Source organism: Camellia sinensis, chromosome 7 (assembly GCF_055761805.1).
Source record: "Camellia sinensis isolate YWXY chromosome 7, ASM5576180v1, whole genome shotgun sequence".
Classification (NCBI taxonomy): domain Eukaryota; kingdom Viridiplantae; phylum Streptophyta; class Magnoliopsida; order Ericales; family Theaceae; genus Camellia; species Camellia sinensis.
In genome coordinates this window covers 175,664,523-175,688,493 of record NC_138967.1, presented here as the reverse complement: position 1 = coordinate 175,688,493, position 23,971 = coordinate 175,664,523, and the positions used below count along the sequence as shown (strand labels likewise).

Genomic DNA, 23,971 nt, shown 5'->3' with positions numbered 1-23,971 from the left:
TACCAAGAGTCCAAAGAGCTGTGCATCTATATGAACAAATGTTTACATGCCAAAAATGTTAATTTACCCACTTACATTACATAACATATAATAAAACATCATATACAAAACATAGGCACGTGCCACGAGTGTACAACAAAAACAAGGCTTGCTAACGGCCTTTCAGGCCTAGCCCCAGCTCGGAGACACCCAAAACACCTGGTAAGCTTCAAAACGGCGGCTCGGTTCAAGACTCCGCCTAGGCTTGACTCCCAGAACGCTCACCTATAAATACATATATAAAAACAGTGAGCTAAAACCCAGTGAATAACATTAAAGTAAAGGGGTAGCGAACGAATTCCACATATAACGTATTCGAAAAACAAATCATTCATAATCATTCATATCAGAATATAACATAATGGTACATCTCACAGGATATAACACATATCGTCTTCCGACTAGAGAATCGATTCCGGATACCGATTGACACATATCACCACAATGAAGTGGCTAACGAGATCTTGTATTGTAAGGCCCCGATGTCCTATATCGGGAATGGAGGGGGAGTTCCTGGGCTATAAAAGTAAAAACCTGGACCCTTATATAGCATCGAGGCCTTTCCCCAAGTGGTGAGATCCTTATTAGAACTCTCCAGTTAAGCGTGCTTAGGCTGGAGTAGTTCTGGGATGGGTGACCCACTGGGAAGAACAAATCCGTGCGGGCGTGGCCCAAAGTGGACAATATCGATGACGCGTAAAGGGTCGGGGCGTTACAAATGGTATCAGAGCCGACTCTCCAGAGTACCGAGTGTGGGCCCCTGGCGTCTCTCGGTGTATGTAAGCGGGCTTACAAGCTAGCAGGCTACTGCACGGGGACGTGCAGTCTTATGGGGGGTGAATTGTAAGGCCCCGATGTCCCATATCGGGAATGGAGGGGGAATTCCTGGGCTATAAAAGTAAAAACCTGGACCCTTATATAGCATCGAGGCCTTTCCCCAAGTGGTGAGATCCTTATTAGAACTCTCCAGTTAAGCGTGCTTAGGCTGGAGTAGTTCTGGGATGGGTGACCCACTGGGAAGAACAAATCCGTGCGGGCGTGGCCCAAAGCGGACAATATCGATGATATGTGAAGGGTTTAGGCGTTACAAATATCACATATATGTCATGGACCCGCACAAATGTGCCGTCCCCCATGACTTGGGACTATCCGTGGATGCTATACTAGTTTTGCAAATAGAATATTCGTTCACAGAATCAAAATAGCACTTTGAGAAAACATAGCGTATCAATAACAGTTAAAACATAATTTTTATCAACATAACTTTACAGAAATGTTACTCACAGTGGGTTTTCTAAATCGGTTGCACGGTCTTCGAGGTTTGACCTACAAATACAAACATTCATAGCACAATTTCTTAACACACATAAACATCAAGTCACCGAATCAATTAGTGGATTCTATTCTTTTCTTACTTTGTTTCATGTTTATGAAATGCTAATGGATGCATATAGCATGTGAAAATCAAGTAAATGAAGGCCCGGAAGTCAGAAAACAATAAAAAAACAAAATTGGAAAATGTGCACTGTTTGGCCGCACGTGCGGTGGCCCAAGCCGCACGTGGGGTGGCTTGGCCGCTCGTGCGGTGGCCTAGGCCGCATGAGCGGTGGAACTGCAGTAGCCAAAACACTGTTTGGCCGCTCGAGCGGTGGCCCAGGCCGCTCGAGCGGTCTAGGTGAAAAACCTATCCAAATTTCTGATAAACCGTGGGTCTTTCTTTTTGCCAAATCAACCTCAAAATCATAAAACTCAAGGCCCAAACACCTGAAAACAACTTAAATTAAACATCATAACTTCCAAATAAAATCCAAATGCATTACATAAAGGATCAAACCTTGACTTGAGATGGAATTTCATAAAACATGCTCATAAACTCAAAATTCATGGAGGTTGCTCACAATTAAAGAAATAAGTGCAAAGTAAATACATATGCACAAGAATTTCATGCACTCATGCTAAGATCTTGAGTTAACTTGCTAGATGTCAAGGATCAAACAACCTAATTTCATAACAAATCTTACCTTAGATGGTTAATTGGAGAAGGTTTAGCTTGGTTTCCCCTTTCTATCTTCTTCTTCTCCTTGGTTCCCTTTCTTTCGAACTCTCTCTCCCTTTCTCAGATATTTTCTTCTTTTGTTTTGAGTCAAACAAGGGTCCTCAGCCTTATCTTTAGTCATATATATATTTGTGCCAAAAGGTTGAGCCAAACATGGCTTAGCGAATCAGACGAAAATCAGTTCTCAATTAAATTTCCCAAATAGCTCTAAAAATTCTCAGTAACACATAGGTGTGTTCAATTTCGTTTTCCGAACCCATTACGGTCATCAATTTCAGTCCCGAAGTTGTAGTCCCGACAGATATTTTTTCAATTCAAATAGATATTCCCCAATTAATTCATATCATCGCATAATTAATTAAGGATAATTGTGACATGCGTTTTGGGCCGTTACAATATTGGAGCTCCTAAAAATTCTCATTTGATTTCTTCAACAACTACTATCTAAGTGCATAACCAATCTTTAATTTTTTTTTCACTAATTTGAATAAAAATTTGATTAAAAATTTGATCTGATATGTAACATTTACATCCTACTCTCTCTATTTTTTTATGAAATCTTTTTAAAAAAATCCAAACCTATTCTAAGAACATATTTTTAACAATTTTATATGAAAGAAAATCATGTTTAATCTTTATTCTTTTTAAAATTTTATCAAATTTGAGTAAAAATATTGATTGCTGGGAATATAGTTAAGTATTCGGTTTATTCTTGATTTGATGAAAAATTGCCTCCTTCTTAATTTGATACATATTTGATGACATTTTGAAACACATTTAAACTAATTTTCCATCAAACTTTAATTTGATAACAAAAATTGAATAAAGATAAGAGATGCCCATTAGATTATTAATACCTCACTAGTCTTGTAGATTCAAAAATGGTCTTAAGATACAATCATACAACTACTCATGCATGGATGTGACAAATGTAAAAGAATAATAAGAATCAACGTGTGTGAATCTTGTTAAAGTAAAAAAGCATCTCAAGAAGTCAAATAATTTGCCAACAACAACATCATTTTTCTAATGGTCATAATGAGTCTAACAGTTAACAATTTAAATTTAATTTAAAATTTTAAAAATTTATTTAAATTTTGATTTATTAAACTTTTGAACTGATTTTAAGTAAGTTTTTGTTAAGCTATACTTAAGTAATTTGATTTTTTTTTAATATATATAATTTTAAACTTATCAAATTACGTCAAAATAGCAAGTGACTATGTAAATTTAAAAATAGAAGTGCCAAACTCTTCTGTTTCGTTTATCACCGGTAATCATAACATGTTAGTGCCCACCGAAGGAGCTTTTATTACGAAACAAATATATTAGTTGTTGTGAATTTAATTAATTAATTGTAAAGATCTCATTGCCATTCAAGTTAAAATAGTAAGTGAGATAGACTAAAGTCTTAGATTTCAATTTCCAAAAAGAAAATTAACAAAAAAAAATTATCACAATTTTTTTATGTTTTACTTTTGATATACGTTGTTTAATTCTGAAATTATCATTCATAAATGCTATCAGTTCTACTCATATGTTGATTACTTAAAATATAACTGGTAAGCTAGTCTGTTCAATTGTATGTTCATTATCAATTTCCAACATTTTTTTTTTCCATTTTGTACCAAAAATAGTTTTTGAAAAATAACTATTTTCGTATTTTAAAAAGTGCTTGTTTTAAAAAATAACATTTTGTATTCTAAAATAGTCGATAAATCAATTTTTCTCATTTTTTGAGAAATAAAAACAAAAGCACGACTAAACATTTTCCAACTTCAATAAAGTCAATTAATATGTTGAACATAACCATGACAAGTTTTTGTTTGTAATTAAATAGTCAAGCCTTATCAGATGACTTGTGTTTGCATTAAACATTGACTAAGGCCTCGTTTTAAAACATGTTATTTTAGTAATTTTTTATCTAAAATATGAGATAAAAAAATTAATATATTTAGAACAGCTTTTTAATTTTTTATAAAAAGATATGCAAAAAGTAAAGACGAAAAAGAATTTTTGACTTTTTTTGTATAAGTTATAGACTTTTTGATTTTTTTAGTAACTTTTTAACTTTCAACCTAAAAGTGTTACATGTCAAACGAGACCTAAGTAATGAAGGGTACTTGAGAATGAATATATGTTATAAAAAAAAAAATATATGTTAGAAAAACAACAGAAATTCAATGAAAATTCCATCTATTGGGAAAATGGTGTGAAAAACTAGCTCTAATTAGGGGTTTGCAAAAAAATTGCCAACATGTCAATCCATACTGGTCAAATTATCTTGTGTGATGAGTTGGACAGATAAGATGATAAAAATTAACGGACCAGTTGGCCTATCAATCTGCTTATAAACTGACCAAACATTCTTATGTGTATACACAAAATTACATAGCACTTGCTCACGTTTTTTTTTTTTTTCTTCTAATTTGATTGTTTTGTATATTGATTTGTTAAATTTAATTTTAAATTATATCATATATTCAATTAATTTTTTGAATTTTGTATTGGAATTTGAAACAAATAGTTAAATTTTTGAGTTTTTTTTAGATTGAATTTTTTGGTTGATTATAAAAAAATATATACTATATTAAATTTTTTTCTCATTTTATATTTCTAACCCCTCTAACTCGGAAAATTATATCGTGCTTCAAGGGCACCACGTAGTTTTACCCTTGACCACATACTTATATTTTTCAATCACCTAATATAAAATTACGAATCTTACTCTCTCCACCGATCAAAACTCACCTGAGACTCCACCTGCCCGGATCAGCAAGTAACTAAAATGGTAAGTCTGACATAGACAATAAAAAATCAAAGCAAGCCAATATGGGAACATGAAAAGGTGAGCAAAAAAAAATAATAATTTACTAATTGACCGTCCAGAAGACTGTGACTGCTTGACCAATAGGTGGATAATCCATTCTAAGAATCCATAGTAATTAATCACATATATATACATCTCTAGATGTGTTCACACACAAACATACACATTTTTTTTTAATCGATGTATATATAAATGCTATTCATGATAAATAAATAAATGACATTCACACAAAAAATATTACAAGATATAAAATTTATACAAAAAATACTACAAGATTGACATGATAATGCTACATTGATAAATAAATATCATCTTTATATAAATCGTTTGTATATCATTGTTTTTAGGCCATATTTGATTAGCAAGAATAGTGAGCAGATTAACAATTCGTAAAATTAGTGTAAGATTGGTTATTAGCTGAATTAGTGAGATACATAATCCTCTCTTGTCCATGTTTGTTTTACAATAGATACAAAAATACATAATCTCAATTATATGTATATTCTACATTATTAGTAATAAGATTAAAAAAAATATAATCTCAATTATATGTCAATTAAAATATAATCCGAATAATTAAAGTTGCAATCAACCACTAAAATGTATTCACAAATTAACATCTACCAAAAATGATAGTGATTGGCAATAAGATATAATATATCCATATATAATATATCTATATCCATATATAATATTTCGGTATGAGTAGGATTTAGGAGAGGAAAGTGGTAAGATTCAACTTACAATTGAGTAATGACATACACAATTCTTGTACATAATTCAATGATATGGCTCAATACAGTCATATCAGATTAGATTTTTCTAAGAAAATTTGTAGTATTTGTGTAGTATTTTTTATTTTTGTTTGCAATTCAAAATCATTTATATGAGTTACTTGTTTTGGAATACTAGGTTTAAGTTCACTCAAACCGTTTCGATTTCATTTATACTTTTCTTTGTAGAAGACTTGTTTTTTTTGGTAGTGCAAACCTTCTCACAACAGCTTTCTTTCTCCCCAGCAAGACTGAGAATTGAAATTCCTTTCCTTGTAACGCAATAGTTTGCAATTTCGTCTTTGGTTTTCTCTAAGAAACGGCCTTGTCTTGTTTGGTTTGTATTTGAGAAACATATTTTGAGATAAAAAGTACGAAAATTTATTTAGTTTGGTTTTTTTTCAAAAGATATTTTTTAAAATTATTTTGAGAGAGAGTTTTGAAAAAATTGATTGATTTAATGTGTATGAGAGAGAGATTTGTTTGGAAAATTTGTAAACCAAACAAGTTTTGGAAAAAAAAATTTGAAAAAATTTGTTTAGTTTGACTACTTTTGAAAACTTATTTGTAGAGAATTTTTCTCAAATTTTTTTGATAAACACAAACCAAACAAGGCGTATTTTCTTCCTCTTTTAACTTTATTTTATCTTTGTAACAAACATTTGTAACTATTCAGTAATTCCAAAAAATATATATATAAATGATTTCCAAACTTCACAACATTAGGTAGGTAGTTCCTAGAAAGTTGTTTGCACCTCTTCATCCAAGTAATTATTCAATAGTCTCAAAACATCACGTGATATCGTTTACGTGATGTTCGTTTACGTGATGTTTCAAACCAATCGTGTAACATAAAATTTTACAAGTGAGAAACAGCATCTCTAACCCATCCTCCATTTCTTCAAAAATGAAGGATTTCCACCTTCCACCCATCCTCTAAATCCATCTCCATTTGGGAGAAAGATGATGGGTTGATCCTCCATATTTAGAGAACGAATGAAAAATTAGAGGATCACTCTAAAACACTATCCATTACCGCAAATAAAGAGGTAGAAGGACAACTAGTTAGACATCTAGGTGGTTGACCAGTTATTTAGTTTCGTTTTTGTGCACAAAATAGAAATTTGTAATTAAAGTTTGAATGAATATTAATATAATCTAAATCCACTTTTTGAATTAAAAAAATTTTATTTTGATCCTCTAATTGAGAGGATTGGATTGGAGATGCTCTAACTCACTTGCCGAGAATACCATGTAGACAACTTGGTTGTGTCTAGAAATGACCAAGCCGACCTAATCAGTCCAGTTCTTGGATTAGCCTTAGGCATGCTAACTCAAACCAACACGAGAACCAACCATAAACACGTTTTCATATAATTGATTGTAAACATTTTTACGGTGAACTTTGCTACACCAATTCATGTGAAGTAAATTTTTTTCTAGAAACTATTTTCTCTAGAAATTTGGGTCTGAAAATTTGGAACCTACCAAGGGCATTTCGGTTTTGGGTTCAGATTTAACCCAAACCAACCCAACAGGTGTCCAGCGATTCTTCTGATGGCAACATACTTTAATTCAAATAAACAATCATATTTTTTTCTTGTTGAACCTTGATTATATCCCCAAAGAAAAGTAGATTGATAATGAAGACTGCAACTTTTTTGGAAAATCAGGTCCGACATGTAATCCAGCCTAACAAGGACGTATCATATTTTATTGTAAAAATTGGGACATTGATAACGAAGACAGTCGGACAATGATATATATAAGAGAGAATTCAAATCCGTTGACACAAGAATAGATAACTAACATTATCTTAAAGAAAACAGGTGTGCAGTAGCATCCAGTAAAACTATACAGGAGCATACTAAGGAGTTTTATTGAGGCAACATGTCTGAATTTGTAGCATCATTACCTGAATAAGAAGAAACAAGTACAAGAGATGATACCTCTACAAGAATTTTTCTATGCTGGTGGTCAGTGTTGATTTAGGAACAGCACCGATAACTGCATCTTTCTTCTCTCCGTTCTTGAAGATTATGACAGTCGGAATGCTACGGATCCCATATCGGGTCGCAATCGAAGGACTCTCGTCAGTGTTCACCTTGTAGCATTTGAGTTTTCCGCTGTATTCCTTTGCCAATTGATCTATGACAGGGTGGATCATCCGGCATGGTCCGCACCAAGGAGCCCAGAATTCGACTAGAACAGCAGAATCACACTCAAGGACAAGTGTCTGCCAAGTTGCGTCAGTGACAGGAGATACTGCAGTTGTTAAAGAAACAAATGTGATGTTTCGCTTTCACACCAAACAATTGGTTTGAAAATAAGAGACGTAACAAGTCCAGTCCTGAATACAATGAACAATGTTTGCTAAAAATATTTAATAATGAAAATATTTACAAAATGGAGACCAAATGTCCATATTTTAGCAGTTTGGTAGCTGAAAATCAAAATACCGATTTGAAACACAAACGAGCAACATACACCTATCAGGACTTGCACATGGACTGCTACTATGTAATTAATGGGTTAAGGATGGAGAGTATACGTCCCTAAAACAATGAGAAGCGACCAACCTTTCAGATTGCAAACAAAACAGCATGAGATGGAATAGATTACTTCATCCCTTTTCCCATCTTACGTTAGCAAAACACAAACAAAACCTCACAATTGTAAAATGACCTTAATTTACAAAGATGGGTTTCAGGCAAACATGAAAGTTTAAATTAATGTGAGCAGACCTAACCTAACTCAATTTACGTGTGGCAGTTGATGCATGACAACTCACAAAAAGATGAATTGTCATTTGATATACATATCTTAATTACTATCCAGCAAATTTTTTTCCCATGAAAAATATTGTCGCATTGTCATATTTGCAACTTTCTAGAAGGTTGAGCGGTTTACCAATAAAATTTACACTTTATTTACTGACATAGAGGACGGATATTTCTGGGTATTTTTAGAGTTCCTTTACCTATCTCTCTTCTTTGTTATTTCTTGCTCTATCATCTTCTGATCACTTTTTTTCTCATCTCTAATCAGTTATCCCTTCTCCATCTTTGCTTCAACAAAATTCTCCTCCTCCCACATCCCCTGCCTCCCCGTCCTCTCTAATCTCCCAGTGCTTTTCCCCTCATCCATTTTTCTTTTTCTTTTTCTTTTTTATTAGAGATGATGCAATGCAGGTAGAAGTTACATCAACTTGACATTAAAGCATGTTAGAGCTTCATGGATAACTCGAACATGGTTTCACATATTTTTTCTTGACAAATAAAATTTATACAAAGAAACCTAGGGGACACAAGCATGGTTTTACACATCATTTGTTAAGTCGCCACTAGGATCGTGGATCTATGTTGAGAGTGCTACTTTGTGAGATTATCAAAAGATAACTGATAGATGGTTCTACTTCCAAGATCAAAGATTCTTGTTTATTGTTTTTTCATGTTTACAGGAGATGGACCTTATCTGACACCATCTATTGTAGGATATACAATAGCTAATTTGTGCAAAGGCATGAAAAATACTGCAGTTTGCGACTCTAAGATTGAGAAAGAATCCACAAATTTAAGGCACTTTGACCATGCCAAATTGCATATTTGACCAATCCATGTCTACAACCCATGGTTCTAGTGGAGAAAAACCAAGAAACATTTTTGGTGAAATGAAATCGTGGTCCTCCAGGTCAACATTCTATGACCATCAGACCAGACAACTCACTCAATGTATTGGATTTAATAGCCATAAATATGCATACTATTTGTATGGCATGTCATCTCCCTCCAAGCATTTCGTTCAGGGAAGACTAAGCATATTTAACATCTACAACCAGGTGTTATTAGTTACGTTTCTGCAGACACAAATTGCAATACACACATAAGTTTGACTAAAAATAAAAATATTATACACAAAAACACACTTTAGAGTCTTAAACAGATAAACAAGGGAGAAGTCCTCTAGACTATCCAAAGTTTTAAAAGCTACAGCTCTAGCATTCTTGGTCTGCTCTCGCTCATGCTCTAGCTACAGATATATCTGTTGCAATGTTTCTGAATATTTTTCTGGTTCTCTAGAGCAGACAAATAAGACTACATTCTTGTAAAGTGAGGCTGCCTCACAGATGAATAGAACTGCAAGTAAATTGCAATAGCTTTGGTATCTCTCTCTCTCTCTCTCTGTGGGAACTCTTCTCCGCATCCTTCCCCTGTTCTATTTTCTCTAGGATCTTTGTAGGTGCCTCTTTCCCTAGTTCTGTTCCTGTTCTTTGTATTTTCTCTCTCAATGTTTTAAAAGGCTCAAGGCGCACCGAGGCGATAAAGTCTCCTATAGCCTAAGTGCAAGGCGCGAGTAGTAGAAGAAAAGCAAAATTATAAAATAGGCAAACTTTTTAACATAACAAATATATGTAGTATATTAAAATATAATATCCAACAAAAAGTATAAAGTATCACATTCACATCCAAAACCTTATGTACTAAGATCATCCACATAAACTTCAAAACAACTAAGGCGGAGGAAAAAACAGATAGATAACAGAGGAGGAAAAAAACAGAGTAGAACAAAGGAGGGGAAAAAACAGAGGAGAAACAAAGGGAACAGAGGAGGAAAAAAAAAACCAGAGAGCAAGAGAAGACAACCAGAGAATAAGAGGAGAAGACAAGCAGAACAAAGGATAAAAAAATAGAGGTAGAGAAGAGGAGAAGAAGACCAGAGAAGAGAGAGAAGCTATGAAGCATGGATACTCCAAAAATAGTGCCGTACACGAACCGGGTACTTACTGGGTGCGGGTACGCGTACCGGTACGGCTGCACGCATACCGGATACGGCAAAAAGTAGTCGGGTACGTCGGGGGCATAAATCAAATTTTCTGGAGAATTGAGGGGTACCGGAACAATATTAAGAAAAATTTTAAAAAAGAAAAAAGAAAAAATGATATATACAAATGAAGTTTGTTTTGCCTTAATCTCATCACTTTTGCCCTAATCTCATCAATTGAGCAACACAGCACCAAGAGGCGACATAGAAACAAAGAGGTGACGGCGACGGCGACCCAGCCATTCCCTTCCGGCGACGGCGACGCAAGGAGTTCCGGTGAGTCTTCTTCCTCTTCTTCGTCTTCTTCTTCTTCTTCGCCTTCTTCTTCTTTGTTTCATCTTCCACCCTCGGCTTCTCTCATCTTCTTCGTTTCTTCTTCTTCTTCTCTTTTTTTTTTTTTTTTGCAGAGATCAGCCAGCATCTATCAGCAAGCATCTATTTTCGTCCCCTGCATATTAGCCATACCTAGCAACCAAGCAACTAGTATGATTTTTTTTTTTGTTTTTTTTGTCCCTTGTGGCATAACTTGTTTTTGTAACTGGTCAGAATTTGTTGCATAAATGGTCATAATTTTTTTTCCCTGAATAACTTGTTTTTGTCCCTTCATTTTTTTCCCCTGGTCAGAATCTCTTCATCTTTATTTTTTTTGTTTTTTTTCTTGTTTCTTCTTTTCTTCTTCAGAGAGGTATAATCTGATGTAGAACCAAAAAAAAAATTAGAGAGGTATAGAAACCAAGTTATTCAATCATATTTAGAACAAAAAAAAAAAATTAGATCAAAAAAATTAATAAATTAGAACACAAATTAATAATCAATCATACTTACATAATGTTAATAATCAAAAAAATTAATTATAAAAAATAAAAAAATATCGGCGTACAACAGCCGTACCCGTATCCTACTTTTTTAGAATTTTTCCGTATCGACGTACCCGCACTCGTACTCGTACCTGCACCCGTGCTTCTTAGGAGAGAAGAGAAGAAGGCCAGAAAAATAAAGCAAAAAAAAACAGAGGCAAAAAAAAACAGACAGAAAAAAACCAGAAAAGAGAGAAGAGAAGCAGAACAGAAAAGAGAGAAGAAAAGAAGACCAGAAAAATAAAGCAAAAAAAAAAACATAGGCAGAGAAGAAAACCAGAGAAAAGAGAGAAGAGAAGAGGAGAAGAGAGAAGGAGAAAACAGAGAAGAAAAGCAGACAAGAAGAGAAGAACCTGCGTGGCCTGTGTTGAAATGCAAAGAACTGTTTCGTCTTCTCCTATCGTGTAATCTTCTTCTTCTCCACCCACTAGGGTTTTTTTAATCTTTTTACTCTTTTAGACCACGTTTTGGTCATTTCATAATGTAAGGGAGATTTTATTCCATGTGGGTATCCACACAGAAAGCCAGATGAGCTGTTGGACGGGAAGACACGCCCTTGCGCCTCAAAATAAAGCGCTCGCCTCAGCGCCTCGACTGCGCCTCACCTCGCGCTTAGGCACGATTTTCAAAACACTCCCCATCACTTCATCTTTGTATACTTATTCTTGTCCACTTACCCCTCTGCTTTATCTTTTCTTATCGAAGAGAACCTCAGTAAAAGTCGCAGCAACAAGCCTAAGGAACTGCAGAGTATTGGGTATGTCACTTTCCATCACAAAATGAATGGACAGTTGCCAAAATGGCACATGGAAAGATGACTTCGTGATTTTTACGAATTTAAATGTAACTTTAGCACTGTGTTAAGTAATAACGGATCTACCATGTCATAGGAATGAAAAATTATTCCATGCCACATGTGGAATATGAAAGTTTTGCCAAATGATACAGAAAGTCCCTGGTAGGAACAATTTGAAAGCATCATAGTCCAATAACCTGAACTCTGTTTTATTTTTTCTCAACTTCTCATGTATGCAGTAAGGCCCTTGACTTTCTCTGGCTTTTCATGTATGTAACTATCAGTTAATTGGTTATGGGATTGGTCACAGCTTCATCCTGCAGTCCTCACGAATTTGTTGTTTCCCTGGTCATAATTTGTTTTGGTGTCTTCTCTATCTCAATCCTACTTAGTACTAAAAGGTGCACAATCCCATACACAAAGTACAAAAAAAAAAAAAAAGTGACAAATTACACCAATGGTCCCTATAAGGGAAGTGATTGAGACCCCCTCCAATCACCAACCCCACCACCCCCACACACACGTGAGGGCTGGTGATTGGAGGAGAAGGAAAAAAAAAAAAAAAAACTGGCCAATCAGAGAAAGAGAGGGGGTCGTGGGGATGCCCCCTTGTGGGGGTCCAAGTCATTTTCCGTCCCTATAATTTGCCCCTAGTGTCAATTAGTACATGTAGTTCAAATTGTGATACGTTTGACCTTTAAATCTTCATTTATGTGTCAAATAGGAAAAAAGTTCAATACATCAGTGATACCACGTCATCAGTATCACCATCCAATAAACTCTTGGTTCATTGGAATGAAATGAAAGGATCATTCTATCAACATATCTATTCTTATGTTTGGTTGACTAAAAAAATAATAAAAAAATGTATTGCAAATGAAATTATCAAATGATCATTCCATAGCTGAGCTTAAGGAAACATCATTTCATTCCATCTCATTTCTATGAACCAAATGGAGTATAATATCTGAAAAGTGGGGTTCACCCTCGACCTGTGAGTTTATTATTGATTGGTGATACGACATCACCAGTATCACTGTTACACTGAATTTTTACTCATCAAATGGGTCCAACGGCTAACAGTTAAATGTCTCAAAAATACAGACTAAATGTTAACTGTTCTAGTTTGAGCATTAGTTAAATGTCTCAAATACTTCAATAAGTTCACTCACTATCCACTTCATAAGTTCTCAGCCCTTAAAATTATAACCACGATATTTTTCATAACATCAACAAAAATACAAAACAAAACAAGACAAAACAAGAAAGTATAACGTCAAAGTTCATTAGCATCTTGCTTCCTGACCTTTTCCCTAACAATGTCAAGCCCTAACGGTGATTAATTATACGTAATGAACAACCAAAACCAAAAATCATCCAATAAACTCTCACTTACTCAGATAATTTCTCTTCTCAGTCGAATACGAGTCCAATTACTGTCACTAAAACATATATTCACGTAAATGAAGATAGAATAAAGTAACGAAAGTTTGATTCTAACCTTGAACAGCAGTCTCCTGAGCCTCGCAAACGATTCGTCCACCACGGCCGCCGAGTCTCAAATTCACCGATCCCCGAGAGACAGTCGTAGACGTAGATTGAATCTTCAGACCTCTAAACTCCGGCAATACAGATTTCCGGCCGCCGGAGAGTGAACAAACTGATGAGCTCCCGATCGGAGACAACTTGGCCGATGTAAAGCCCGAGGCCCGAGGGACAGTTAGGGTTTCGAGTACACCAGCCATCGAACTAGACAATCGAAGCGAGAGAGAGAGAGAGAGAGAGAGAAGTGTGGAGAGTAGATAGTTGGAGATCTGAGAGTTCAGATTTTTTACGGAAATGGAGAGAGAGAGAGAGACAGTGAAAGAGAGAAAGAGAGAGAGAGAGAGAGAGAGAGGATGTTGTGGTTGGCTGGAGTTTGTTTGGTTATATCATATGTGAGGAGGAGGAGTGGATGACGATTGAAGAGTGATTGGTTTGTGAGTTGTTGATATCAAAGCCAAGCCCACCTCTGCCTCGGACTTGCCACTTGGACGTGTTTTGGGCTTTGGATAGGTTCCTGCTGTATTGGGCTCTTGACACAAGTGCTAACCCTTCTCTTTTCTTTTTTTTTAAATTTTTATCACTATCTAAAATTATCATAAAGTATATCAATTTTAAAAAAAAAATGCTTCATCCTATTAATTCAATATCACTAATACACCATTATGATATGGCATCATGTGGACTTCACTATTGATGTGATAATTTGACCCTTTTTTTTTTTTCCTCACACTTACCAACTCATTAGTGGTATTTTAAAACTGCTGATTTAGTACTCTAAATCAGAACTGCTTTAAAAAATTAAAAATTCTAATTTTTCATTGCACTCATCTATTCCCTCTCTCCATCGCCACCCCACCACTCTCTCCCAAAATCTTCTTCTTTTTATTCTCCTTTCTTGATTCTAATAATAACTTGGAGGTTATTTTGAAATATGTGATTTTAGTAATTTTTTATTAAAAGATGTGTAAAAAAAATTAGAAAAATAATGTAACTTACAGATAAAAACACTAGTATGTTATTTTAGGGTATTTCCAAACAATCTCTCAATCTATTTTTCTCTCTATGTGACACATACAATCCATAGGGAATTAAGAAAGAGGATCTTAGGGGATGTTTGGAACTAAATTAGTCAATAAAGACAAAACAAATCATTTTAGTTAATAAGACAAAATATCATATCCAAACTATAATTTTTTTTATTTTTTCCCTCGTAATCATCAAATCAACTACAAAAAAAAATCTCATCATCATCCTAAACACAATTTTTTTAATCAAGTTAAAAAAGCTCATCCCAAATGAAGGCTTAGAGGGTGTTTGGAATGATTTAAATAAACATACTTTTTGATTTTTTATAAAAAAAAAGATTCGCAACAAAATATATAAATAATATGATCCAAAAAAGATTAAAAAAAAATTACTTTTTTATAAGGGATGCCAAATAGTGCTTTAGTTGTGGGGGGCTGCAAGAGGTGTTGCAAGGGTTGAAGGTGATGATCATGGGAGTTGAAGGCTAAAATAGAAGAAACTGTAACGGTGATTGCAGGATTGGAGATGGCTATTAGGTAATACTCACATGGTAAAAATATTGTTATGGGGTGGTCATGGAGTGGAAAAGTACTACTGGGCGTTGGTCACAATGTAAAAGAGGGTTGTAATTAAGGTGTGATCGTGGTAGTCGAGAGATTTGAGATTGGTGGTTTGAGTAGTCGAAGAAGTGGTGGCTATGGAGTTAGGGTTGAGAGGTTAAAAGGTAAAGGGATAGAATAAAAAAGTTAGGAATAAGATATTTTAGAATTATAGAGGGTGTAATAAGAAAAAATTAAAAATTTTGGAATTTGTAAGTGTAGATAAAAATGGGTGGAAGGAATTTCTGAGTGGTGTCAATAAAAGCTCCCAATTTTTAAACACTGTATTTTTTTATTTTATTTTTTTTTGTAAATACCATTAGGATACATTACCAAAAATAAATAAAACTTAAAACTCTACACCCATTTAGTTTTATTTTTATTTCCAGAGTTCTCTAAATATATATATATACATACATAATAACAATTGTTTTTGTAAAAAAAACAATCAAAACAAAAAAACCAATAAAAAATGCTAAAATAAACTTGTGCGTTGCTCAAATCTACTTCTCCAAGCCTCTTGGTGTAATTTATATCAAAGGGTGTGTTTGATTGGACGAACTGAATAAGGAGGATTAGAATCCATTGGATTTGAGTCCTGGGACTGTGAATCCCCCGGACTATTTTGTTTGATTGGATATGTATTCTGTGTTTGTTTTTTCATGAAATTAGATGTCTGGAAATGACTATTTTTAGTGAATCCAACGTTTGGTTAGACGGACTGGATCGGATAAATGAGCAAAAGACTATTTTACCATTTTTCAATTGTTTACTAAGTAATAGCAATATTAAACACATCTTTAATATTCTAATTATTTTTAGCTAGATTAAGCCTCCGTTTGGGAAGTGGGTTGGCTTTTTGACTTTTTGGCTATTTTAGCCTGGGCTAAAAAGTTTGGTTTGGGAAGAGCTTTTTGGCTTTTTGGCTTTTTTGACTTTTTTTGTGAGAGAAGAATGTAATGATTATGAGTTGGATGTGATATTTTGTTTTTTGTGGCTAAAATAGCCTATTTTGTCTTTTGTGGCTAAAATAGCCAAAAAAGCCCCGTTTAGCTCTTGCCAAACGGTGCCTAAATAAAAAATTATTTTATTTTATTTTTTACACAATCAAATAAATTTATTTTTTTAAAATTAAATAAATAAAATATCAATAAAAATATATGTTATTTTTTTAATTAAAATTTTAAATAAATTTGTATTTAAAAATAATAATAATTACACAATGAAATTAAATAAAACATCTATTAAATTTAAATAATGAAATTAAATAAAATATAAACAAAATTTTAAAATAAAACATCAATAAAATATCCATAAAAAATTATTTTAAAAAAATTAAATAAATAAAACATCAATAAAAAGTTAAATAAAATTATTTTATTTTTAAATTGAGACATTTAAATTTTATTGAATTTTATTAAATATAATACACAATTAAATAGTAGATGGTCAAAATGGTCATTTTACCACCTAATCCCAACAGTGAATAGTCCCCCAAAAATTGTTCCATACCCCCCAGGATACAATAGTCCCTCATATGGGGGATAAGGAGTCCGGCCGGACTCCATGTCCGGCGGACTAAAAAAAAAAACAAACGACGGATTGGATGCTTCTCCTGGATTACAATCCGCACAGTAAATAGTCCCCCCTCTTATCCCCCAATCAAACACAGCCAAAAGGCCATATCAACCAAATTGCAGATGTTGATGGGAGAGAAGGCTTTGCTAAATATAATAGGGTAATGCGCAAGGTCGGTCCTGAGAATTAGGGGGTTTAAGGTGAATTTTGAAAATGAGAGTTCCTCTTACATTGAAAAAAAAAAGTTCATGATAAAATGATAAGTTATAACTTTTTTATTTATTTGTAGCCATAAAAAAATTTACTTGCATATATAATCATTAAAGTTATAAACAAAACAATTTAATGAAACAAAATCAAGGCAAAAAAAATTAGAAAAGAATTATTCAATTAAAATTAATAAAGACCTAGGTAAAAAAATTAGGGCAAAATTATTTATTCCACTAAAATCTAATAGATGAAGAAGGTTATAAAAAAAAAATTAGGACCCATATATTGTATGTATTGTTCTTCTTGAGCCCAAACACTTTCTTCTTTTTTTTTTTAATATATATTTTCATTTTAATAAATATGGGCCAAACTGCACTTATAAATAAATATGGGATAAACCATACATGGACCCAATAAAATATTTTAGGGCCTTTAAATTGATCCTAATTTTTTTTTTTTTTTTAAAAAGAAAAAAAACATTGGGCCTAGAAGATTTTACTAAATTTGAAGATCCTAAAATTTTAGAGCCTATGGCACAAGCTAGGGCCGGCCCTAGTAATACAAGGAATACATAGCGTGTGTTCGGGAAGGCCTCTTCAGGCTATATGAGCCACATGCGACAAAAGAGCCTCATTTAGCCACATGACGCCAAAAATGCTTGCTAGGGTTTGAAAGGAACCCTTCTACGGGTAAATTGACCAAATTACCCTTACATCTCCTTCTGATTCATTTCGAAAAAACGCTTCACCACACACACACACAACAGAACCGTCCTAGGGCACGGAAGAAGCGAACGAGGTGATCTCTCCCAACCAGCGGCGACGACATCAAAATACGGCATCGCAGAGGCGATCGGCACCGGAGTACGCATCTGGCGGCAGAGAACAAGAACGAACCCTTTGTGATACACCACCGATTAACTGGTAACTCTTCCAAACCCTTCTGATTTCGTAGATCTGTGTGAGTATGTGTTGCCTCTGCTTAGGGTTCATGTCTACAATCCCTTTCTCTGCATACAAGGTTACGATTTGAAAAAATTTGTATGGATATTTGGGGACTCTCTATTTTAAAAAATTTCCAAATTTTTTGAGTTCAGGCTGGGTTCATTACAATTTCGGTTCATTATCGACTTGTTGAAGTGCATTTTGTTTTGCTTGGGTTCACACATTTTGGGCACATATATATATATATATATATATACATATCTGTTCTTATATATAAATTTATATTTCTGTGAGTAATGAGGGCCGGTATACGTTCATAGGTGGTTGAGATCCGTTAAACATGAAAGTTCTTCCTCTCTGATTTTTGGTTTTGCAATGATCATTAAATGTATGGAAAATTTCAGCTAAAAATTCAGAATGTTAGGAATTCATTAGGTGAATGAAATATTTACACATTGCTCCACTGCTAACTCCTAACCCATTTTCCAAATCAATCCTCAACATAACTCTGTGAAGAAGGCCGTGTTATGGTTAATGCATATCTGATTCTGCTAAAACACTTTGATGAAACACTCTGATTATTGTCAATGCATTTCGAATGTTACGAATTCAGTACCTAAATGAATTCTTATTTATCAAATTCATGTATACATAAATTCCACAGCTAGTCTCTACCCAGTTGATGTTCATATTGTGAATGACCACTGCGAATGCATGTCTGATTCTGTGAAATACCTATTGACTTGTCATGAAATCACGAGTTTATGTTACGGAATTTTATTACCAAACAAGTATGTCCATTTTTCATGTGCATGTCAATTCTGTTATACTTTCATCTCCAATGTGTTTAAAATTAAGTTCAATCTTGCATGTTATATATATTTTTTCAGTATTGTCAAACACTTGAGTCAAACAACTGACAATAATAAAGCATATTTTACTAGTATAGTAATAATAATGTGCATAATTATAATAAAATGCCATGGTTACAACATAACTCTATGCAAGTGCATATGGGTCGGTAACTACTCCTACCAATATACTACTGATTGAAGATGCACAATACCCTTATCATAATTCAATGTCCATGATCGGAATCAAAAATTAAATACCGTTTCTCTTTGTACGTTTTGTTGTTGATTCATGTAAATTAATAAAAAAATGCCGATTGTTGTCATGGCGTAGCATGGCTTCGTTTACCTCTACTGCAACTTCCAGTACATGGCCACGAATGTGTGCCTGTGGACATGGCCCCTGTGTTGTTAAGATTTCCAGGTCCACCAAAAATCCAGGGCGTGCCTACTTTGCATGTCCCCGTCCTTTGGTGAGTGACCCATTCTTTTAGGTCATAACTATCCTTCTTTAACAACCCATGAAACTAATAATTCCATAATTTGCACTCATCAGCCCTGTGTCAGTTGGATTGGTTGGTACGATGAACCCAGGCGACATAACCAAGACTATGCGTCACCCAGGGATGAATTTGTCATGCAATTGCGGGCTGATGTCATAGACATTCACCAATCCTTGCGTGTCCTTAAGACCATCGTGTATGTGCTATGCATTGTCGTTGTCGTTTTGTTATTCCGTATGTAAGCAACGTTACGATGTTTCAGTATGTACAAACACGTTACTATGTTGGTTGTTTATTGGTAGTATGTACAATAGTATGACTTTAAACTGCCACAGGCTTCCTCCACTTCGAAACGATAGACGTATTAATGACTATCATAACTATGTGCACTACTAACTTCCATGGAACCTGTGGTAGTATAAAATTAATGTGCAATGGTTATATGCTGGGTAATTTAGCATCCTATCTCTCTGTTTCTTTGTTATTAATGTGTAATGGCTTACGTCTTTGTATATAACAACCGTATGTGTGATGGTAATCTTTTGTAACCGTACATTAGTAATGGCTTTCATACGTACTTCTTCGCATACCCAACCCAAAAGCAAAGGCATTGTCACTGACAAGTCAAGCAGCCTTGAAGATACACATAATCATTTAAGCCACAAGGCCACATGGGACAGTGCCTCAATCCGAGTTTTCCTGCAGTTAATTGCAAATGAGATAATTAAAGGCAATCGCCCATTCCTAGTCCTCAACCAAGCAGGGTACAAGTCCTTGGCACAAAAATTTGAGAGAAAAACAGGAAGAAAACATGGACTCAAACAGTTGAAGAATAAGTACATGCGTTTGAAAAAAGACTGGCAAGCGTGGACAAAGTTGATGGATTCAAGCAAAGGAGTGTCAGGGATAGGGTTTGACTGTGACACCGGTATGTTTCAGGCACCTGAGGAGTGGTGGGACAAGATGGAATCAGTAAGTACATGTACTCTTATGTTTCAAATGTGTCATTTACCAGTACATTTTTTGCTTTTGTAGTTAAATTTTAATTAATTATATGAAATGTAACGTCATTCTCTTTCATATATCTCTATTTCAACAGATAAACAAGGAGTGTGCCAAGTTTAGGAAAAAAAACCTTGGAACATCGTGAGTTGATGGAGACCGTCTTCATGGGGGCATCAGCTACTGGTAAGCACCATTGGACCCCGGCGCGAGAAACTTCATGAAGCTGCGGATGACTCATCTAATTCAGTGCACAGTTTGGGAGCCCAGCCATTTGCTGTTCCGATACCCGCAGGAGTGCAGGACGTGGATTCAGATTCTTCACTAGAGCATGTTCCGATTGAAAAGGGGAAAAAGAGAAAGACGCCATCAAGCAGTGTTTCAAAGTCCAAGAAGGCAACAAGTGGAGCGTCAGTTATTGCGGAAAGCATGAACACTCTGACAGATGTGGTGCGAACGAAGAATCAGCAGGTTACGGTGAGGCATCTCACAGGCAACGAATCGATGTTTACTATTTCGGATTGCATGAATCGCCTGATAGGTATTACATCACTGGTTGGTACGCCGTTATTCCACTTCGCCTCGACACTTATGGATAACGCCGATTTGCGGGAGGTGATGATGTGCCAGCCTGATGACGACTCTATCATAGGGTGGCTTACCCAGAAGCAGCTCCAGTGTACTGCGTCGGCGCCTTTTGCAAATCTGGTCGGGGCTCGCCGGATGTGATGTATCGATGTTACGAGTGTTGAAGATGCCTTTCCTTCTCTTGCATTCTAAAAACTTTTACTTATTAATTTGTTGGCACTGTATTAAAACAGGATGGTTGTGTGTGCATGTTTTTTTTTCCTTCGTTTTTGTTTTTTCTTGCTACCTGAGAGGGTGATTTATACTCCGGCGTTGGGCCGAGGTATAAACCGAACAGGTTGGGGGCCCAGCAGAGCAGTGGGCCGAGATGATCGACTGTTCACCCGGAGATGGGCTACCAGAACTTGGGCCGGGCAGAGTTTGGACTATGTGCTACCCCGAACCGTGCAGAAGGTGCTCGGCCAGGAAGTGACCGGTCAGACCAGGATGCTCGGTCTGAGGATTGTCGAGATCAGACAGACCGAGAGGCCGGCGCTCGGAAAGGCGCGGTCAGCCGAGGTAGTTGACTGACCGGCGAGAAGACCGACCAAAGGAGGATCCCGGGCTAAGCTTTGCCGAGATGCCGCCTAGCCCGGTCCTTCATTCGGTTATCCGGTCGGGCGCTTAAGGTATGAAGCATGGTATGACCGAGGTAGGGCAGCTCGGCTGCCGAGCTCCAGCTATGCTGGCAGGCAGTTGAGAGCAGGTGATGAACGGCATGGTTTAAGCTGACAGATGGGATAGCAGAGCCACGTGTCAGGAGATGACAGAGAGTGGATATGGGGCACAGAAGGTATATAAGCCTGTCTGCGCCCCCCATGCGGGATACACGAACACTCTGTAAGGAATTTCTTATACTCAAACACTCTCTCCCTTCTCTCTATTCCCTCTAAGGTGTGTGCTAACTTGACCGTCGGAGGGTTTTTCCGGCCACACACCGCCGGGTAGCTCACCGTTATTTGCTCGCAGGTGATCGGATATCGACGGAGCACGGAAGAAAGGAATACGGGCACGCCGGAATATTTGCTCCCCGTACAATTGGCGCCGTCTGTGGGAAACTTGACAGACAAAACCTTGTCTTCCAGGTTCATCTGATCGCCGTCCATGGCGAACAACGACGAGTTCCCATTGTCCGCCATCGATGGAGCCACCCCGGAGTATACCCGAAGGAGAGAGGGACCACCTGTCGTCCATCCAATGGCTGAGTTGGGGACGCCCACTGGAGGACAGTCAGGAGACGCGCGGGATAAGCGCGGAAGGAGTCATGGGCATTCACGGAGTCCAGACGGTCACCGGCGGAGAGACTCACACGCCAGGCGACTGGAAAGCAAGTTACGGGACCAAGACGCTGTCATCAGGCGGATGGCGGCGGAGATGGAGGACCTTAAACGGCATGTCAAAGGGAAAGGTGTAGCTGGAGTGGGGGACCACAGTGAGCGCACCCTACCCCGCCGTTCAGGCGGGCAGAGCCAACGACATACTCAGTCCATATCTATCACCAGAAGTTACCAGGTTGGTGATTCAGATGTGCGTGCAGAAAAGTCCAGCGCGCAAGACAGCACCTACAAACCCTCACGTCCGGCGACGACGTCGAGGTATTCTTATTCAGCTCAGTCAGAGGACTTACGGGCAGTATTAAGGGAGCGGGCTCGCCGGCGCGAAGCTCAGAGAATACCTGCTTTCCAGCGGCTCTCCTACGGGGTTCATGCCAGCGAGGAGGTCGGAATGCCTCCACCCCGCCAGGCGGTGCCGATATTCGAAGATACAGACTTGGCAAGGTTGAATGCCACTCCTTTCTCCCTGGAAATAGAAACAACGCCACTTCCAGCGGGCTTCCATCAGCCTAAGTTCACACTTTACGACGGGAAGACCGATCCGTACATGCATGTGAGCCACTTCCGACAGGTTATGGCCGGACATCGGCGGAATGACGGACTTATGTGCCTAATCTTCCCGTCAAGTTTAGGCGAGCTGGGCTTAAAGTGGTTCGAGAGGTTGCCGGAAGGGAGTATACAAAGGTGGCATCAGTTGGCCGAGGCGTTTGTTACGCGCTTCAAAACCAACACAAAAACACCAAAGGAAGTTGATCACTTGCTGAGTGTCAAGATGGAACCGTGCGACACACTGAAGGCGTACAATTCAAGGTATTGGGAAACCTTCAACGAGATCTTAGACTGCCCGGTCAACCTTGCTATCACGCAGTACAAGCGCGGTCTCCCGGTCGGACATAGACTGCGGGACTCGCTTACCATGCACCAACCGACTTCCATGGGCCAGCTCATGCAGCGCATCAACGAGCACATCCGAGTAGAGGATGATGCGTCGGCTTCCACCGTGAAGGCCACTCCGGTCGGAACAGAGAAGAAGACAGCAGGCAAGGTGCACGCAGTTGGGCAAGAGTCCAGCCGCTCAAATGACCGGGCAGAGGAATCAGACCGAGGTTCAAATCGAAAAAACCGGGGTAGAGGACGTCGGAATGACCGGGATGACTACCCCCGTGATGACGTTGAGGACGCAAACAGGAGAATGAAGGCAAGGACTGGCATAACCACGGTCTTTAAGATTCCAATCTATCGCATACTTAGCGAAATCCGAGACGAGGAGTATGTCCGGTTTCCTGCTAAGTTGGGCGATGGACAAAAGGGGTACAACCCGCGGTATCGTTGTACGTTTCACCGGGAGAGGGGCCACCGGACTGAGGATTGTTTGCCTTTGCGACAACATTTGGAAGAATTGGTTGCGGCCGGGCATCTGGACCTTTACATTGATGGCGGAGTGAAACCAAATCAGGCTCCGGTTGATCCCAGGGGACAGGACGACCGAGATGCACCACCACAAGGAGTCATTAATGTCATCCACGGCATCGTGGAACCGGAGCGTGTCTGCGAACTCCGGGGCATGATCAAGAAGGCAG

General features: G+C 37.1%; 2 protein-coding genes and 1 long non-coding RNA gene across 3 annotated transcripts; 1 reads left to right on the top strand and 2 right to left on the bottom strand.

Annotated features, from left to right (window-relative positions):
- On the bottom strand, nucleotides 1-1,382 carry LOC145795467 (uncharacterized). The gene is made up of 2 exons (XR_014336458.1): nucleotides 1,324-1,382; nucleotides 1-264 (listed from the first exon to the last, which is right to left on the bottom strand). It is a non-coding gene; the product is annotated as an uncharacterized LOC145795467 (long non-coding RNA).
- Nucleotides 1,383-7,431: 6,049 nt separating this feature from the next.
- On the bottom strand, nucleotides 7,432-14,146 carry LOC114260106 (uncharacterized). Its single transcript, XM_028200166.2, has 2 exons — nucleotides 13,674-14,146; nucleotides 7,432-7,963 (listed from the first exon to the last, which is right to left on the bottom strand). Exons 1-2 carry the CDS (start codon nucleotides 13,915-13,917, stop codon nucleotides 7,650-7,652), a joined length of 558 nt encoding a protein of 185 aa, XP_028055967.2. The 5' UTR covers nucleotides 13,918-14,146; the 3' UTR covers nucleotides 7,432-7,649.
- Nucleotides 14,147-19,989: 5,843 nt separating this feature from the next.
- Nucleotides 19,990-21,159, top strand: LOC114269969 (uncharacterized). The gene is made up of 2 exons (XM_082881389.1): nucleotides 19,990-20,400; nucleotides 20,611-21,159. The coding sequence occupies exons 1-2, from the start codon at nucleotides 19,990-19,992 to the stop codon at nucleotides 21,157-21,159; spliced, it is 960 nt and encodes a 319-aa protein (XP_082737515.1).
- Nucleotides 21,160-23,971: the final 2,812 nt, after the last annotated feature.

Coding starts and splice junctions, on each gene's coding strand:
- LOC114260106 (XM_028200166.2), bottom strand. CDS start 13,917: ATGGCTGGTGTACTCGAAACCCTAACTGTCCCTCGGGCCTCGGGCTTT. Junction 7,964..13,673: donor TCAGGAGACTGCTGTTCAAG/GTTAGAATCAAA, acceptor TAACAACTGCAG/TATCTCCTGTCACTGACGCA.
- LOC114269969 (XM_082881389.1), top strand. CDS start 19,990: ATGGCTTTCATACGTACTTCTTCGCATACCCAACCCAAAAGCAAAGGC. Junction 20,401..20,610: donor GGTGGGACAAGATGGAATCA/GTAAGTACATGT, acceptor TGGGGGCATCAG/CTACTGGTAAGCACCATTGG.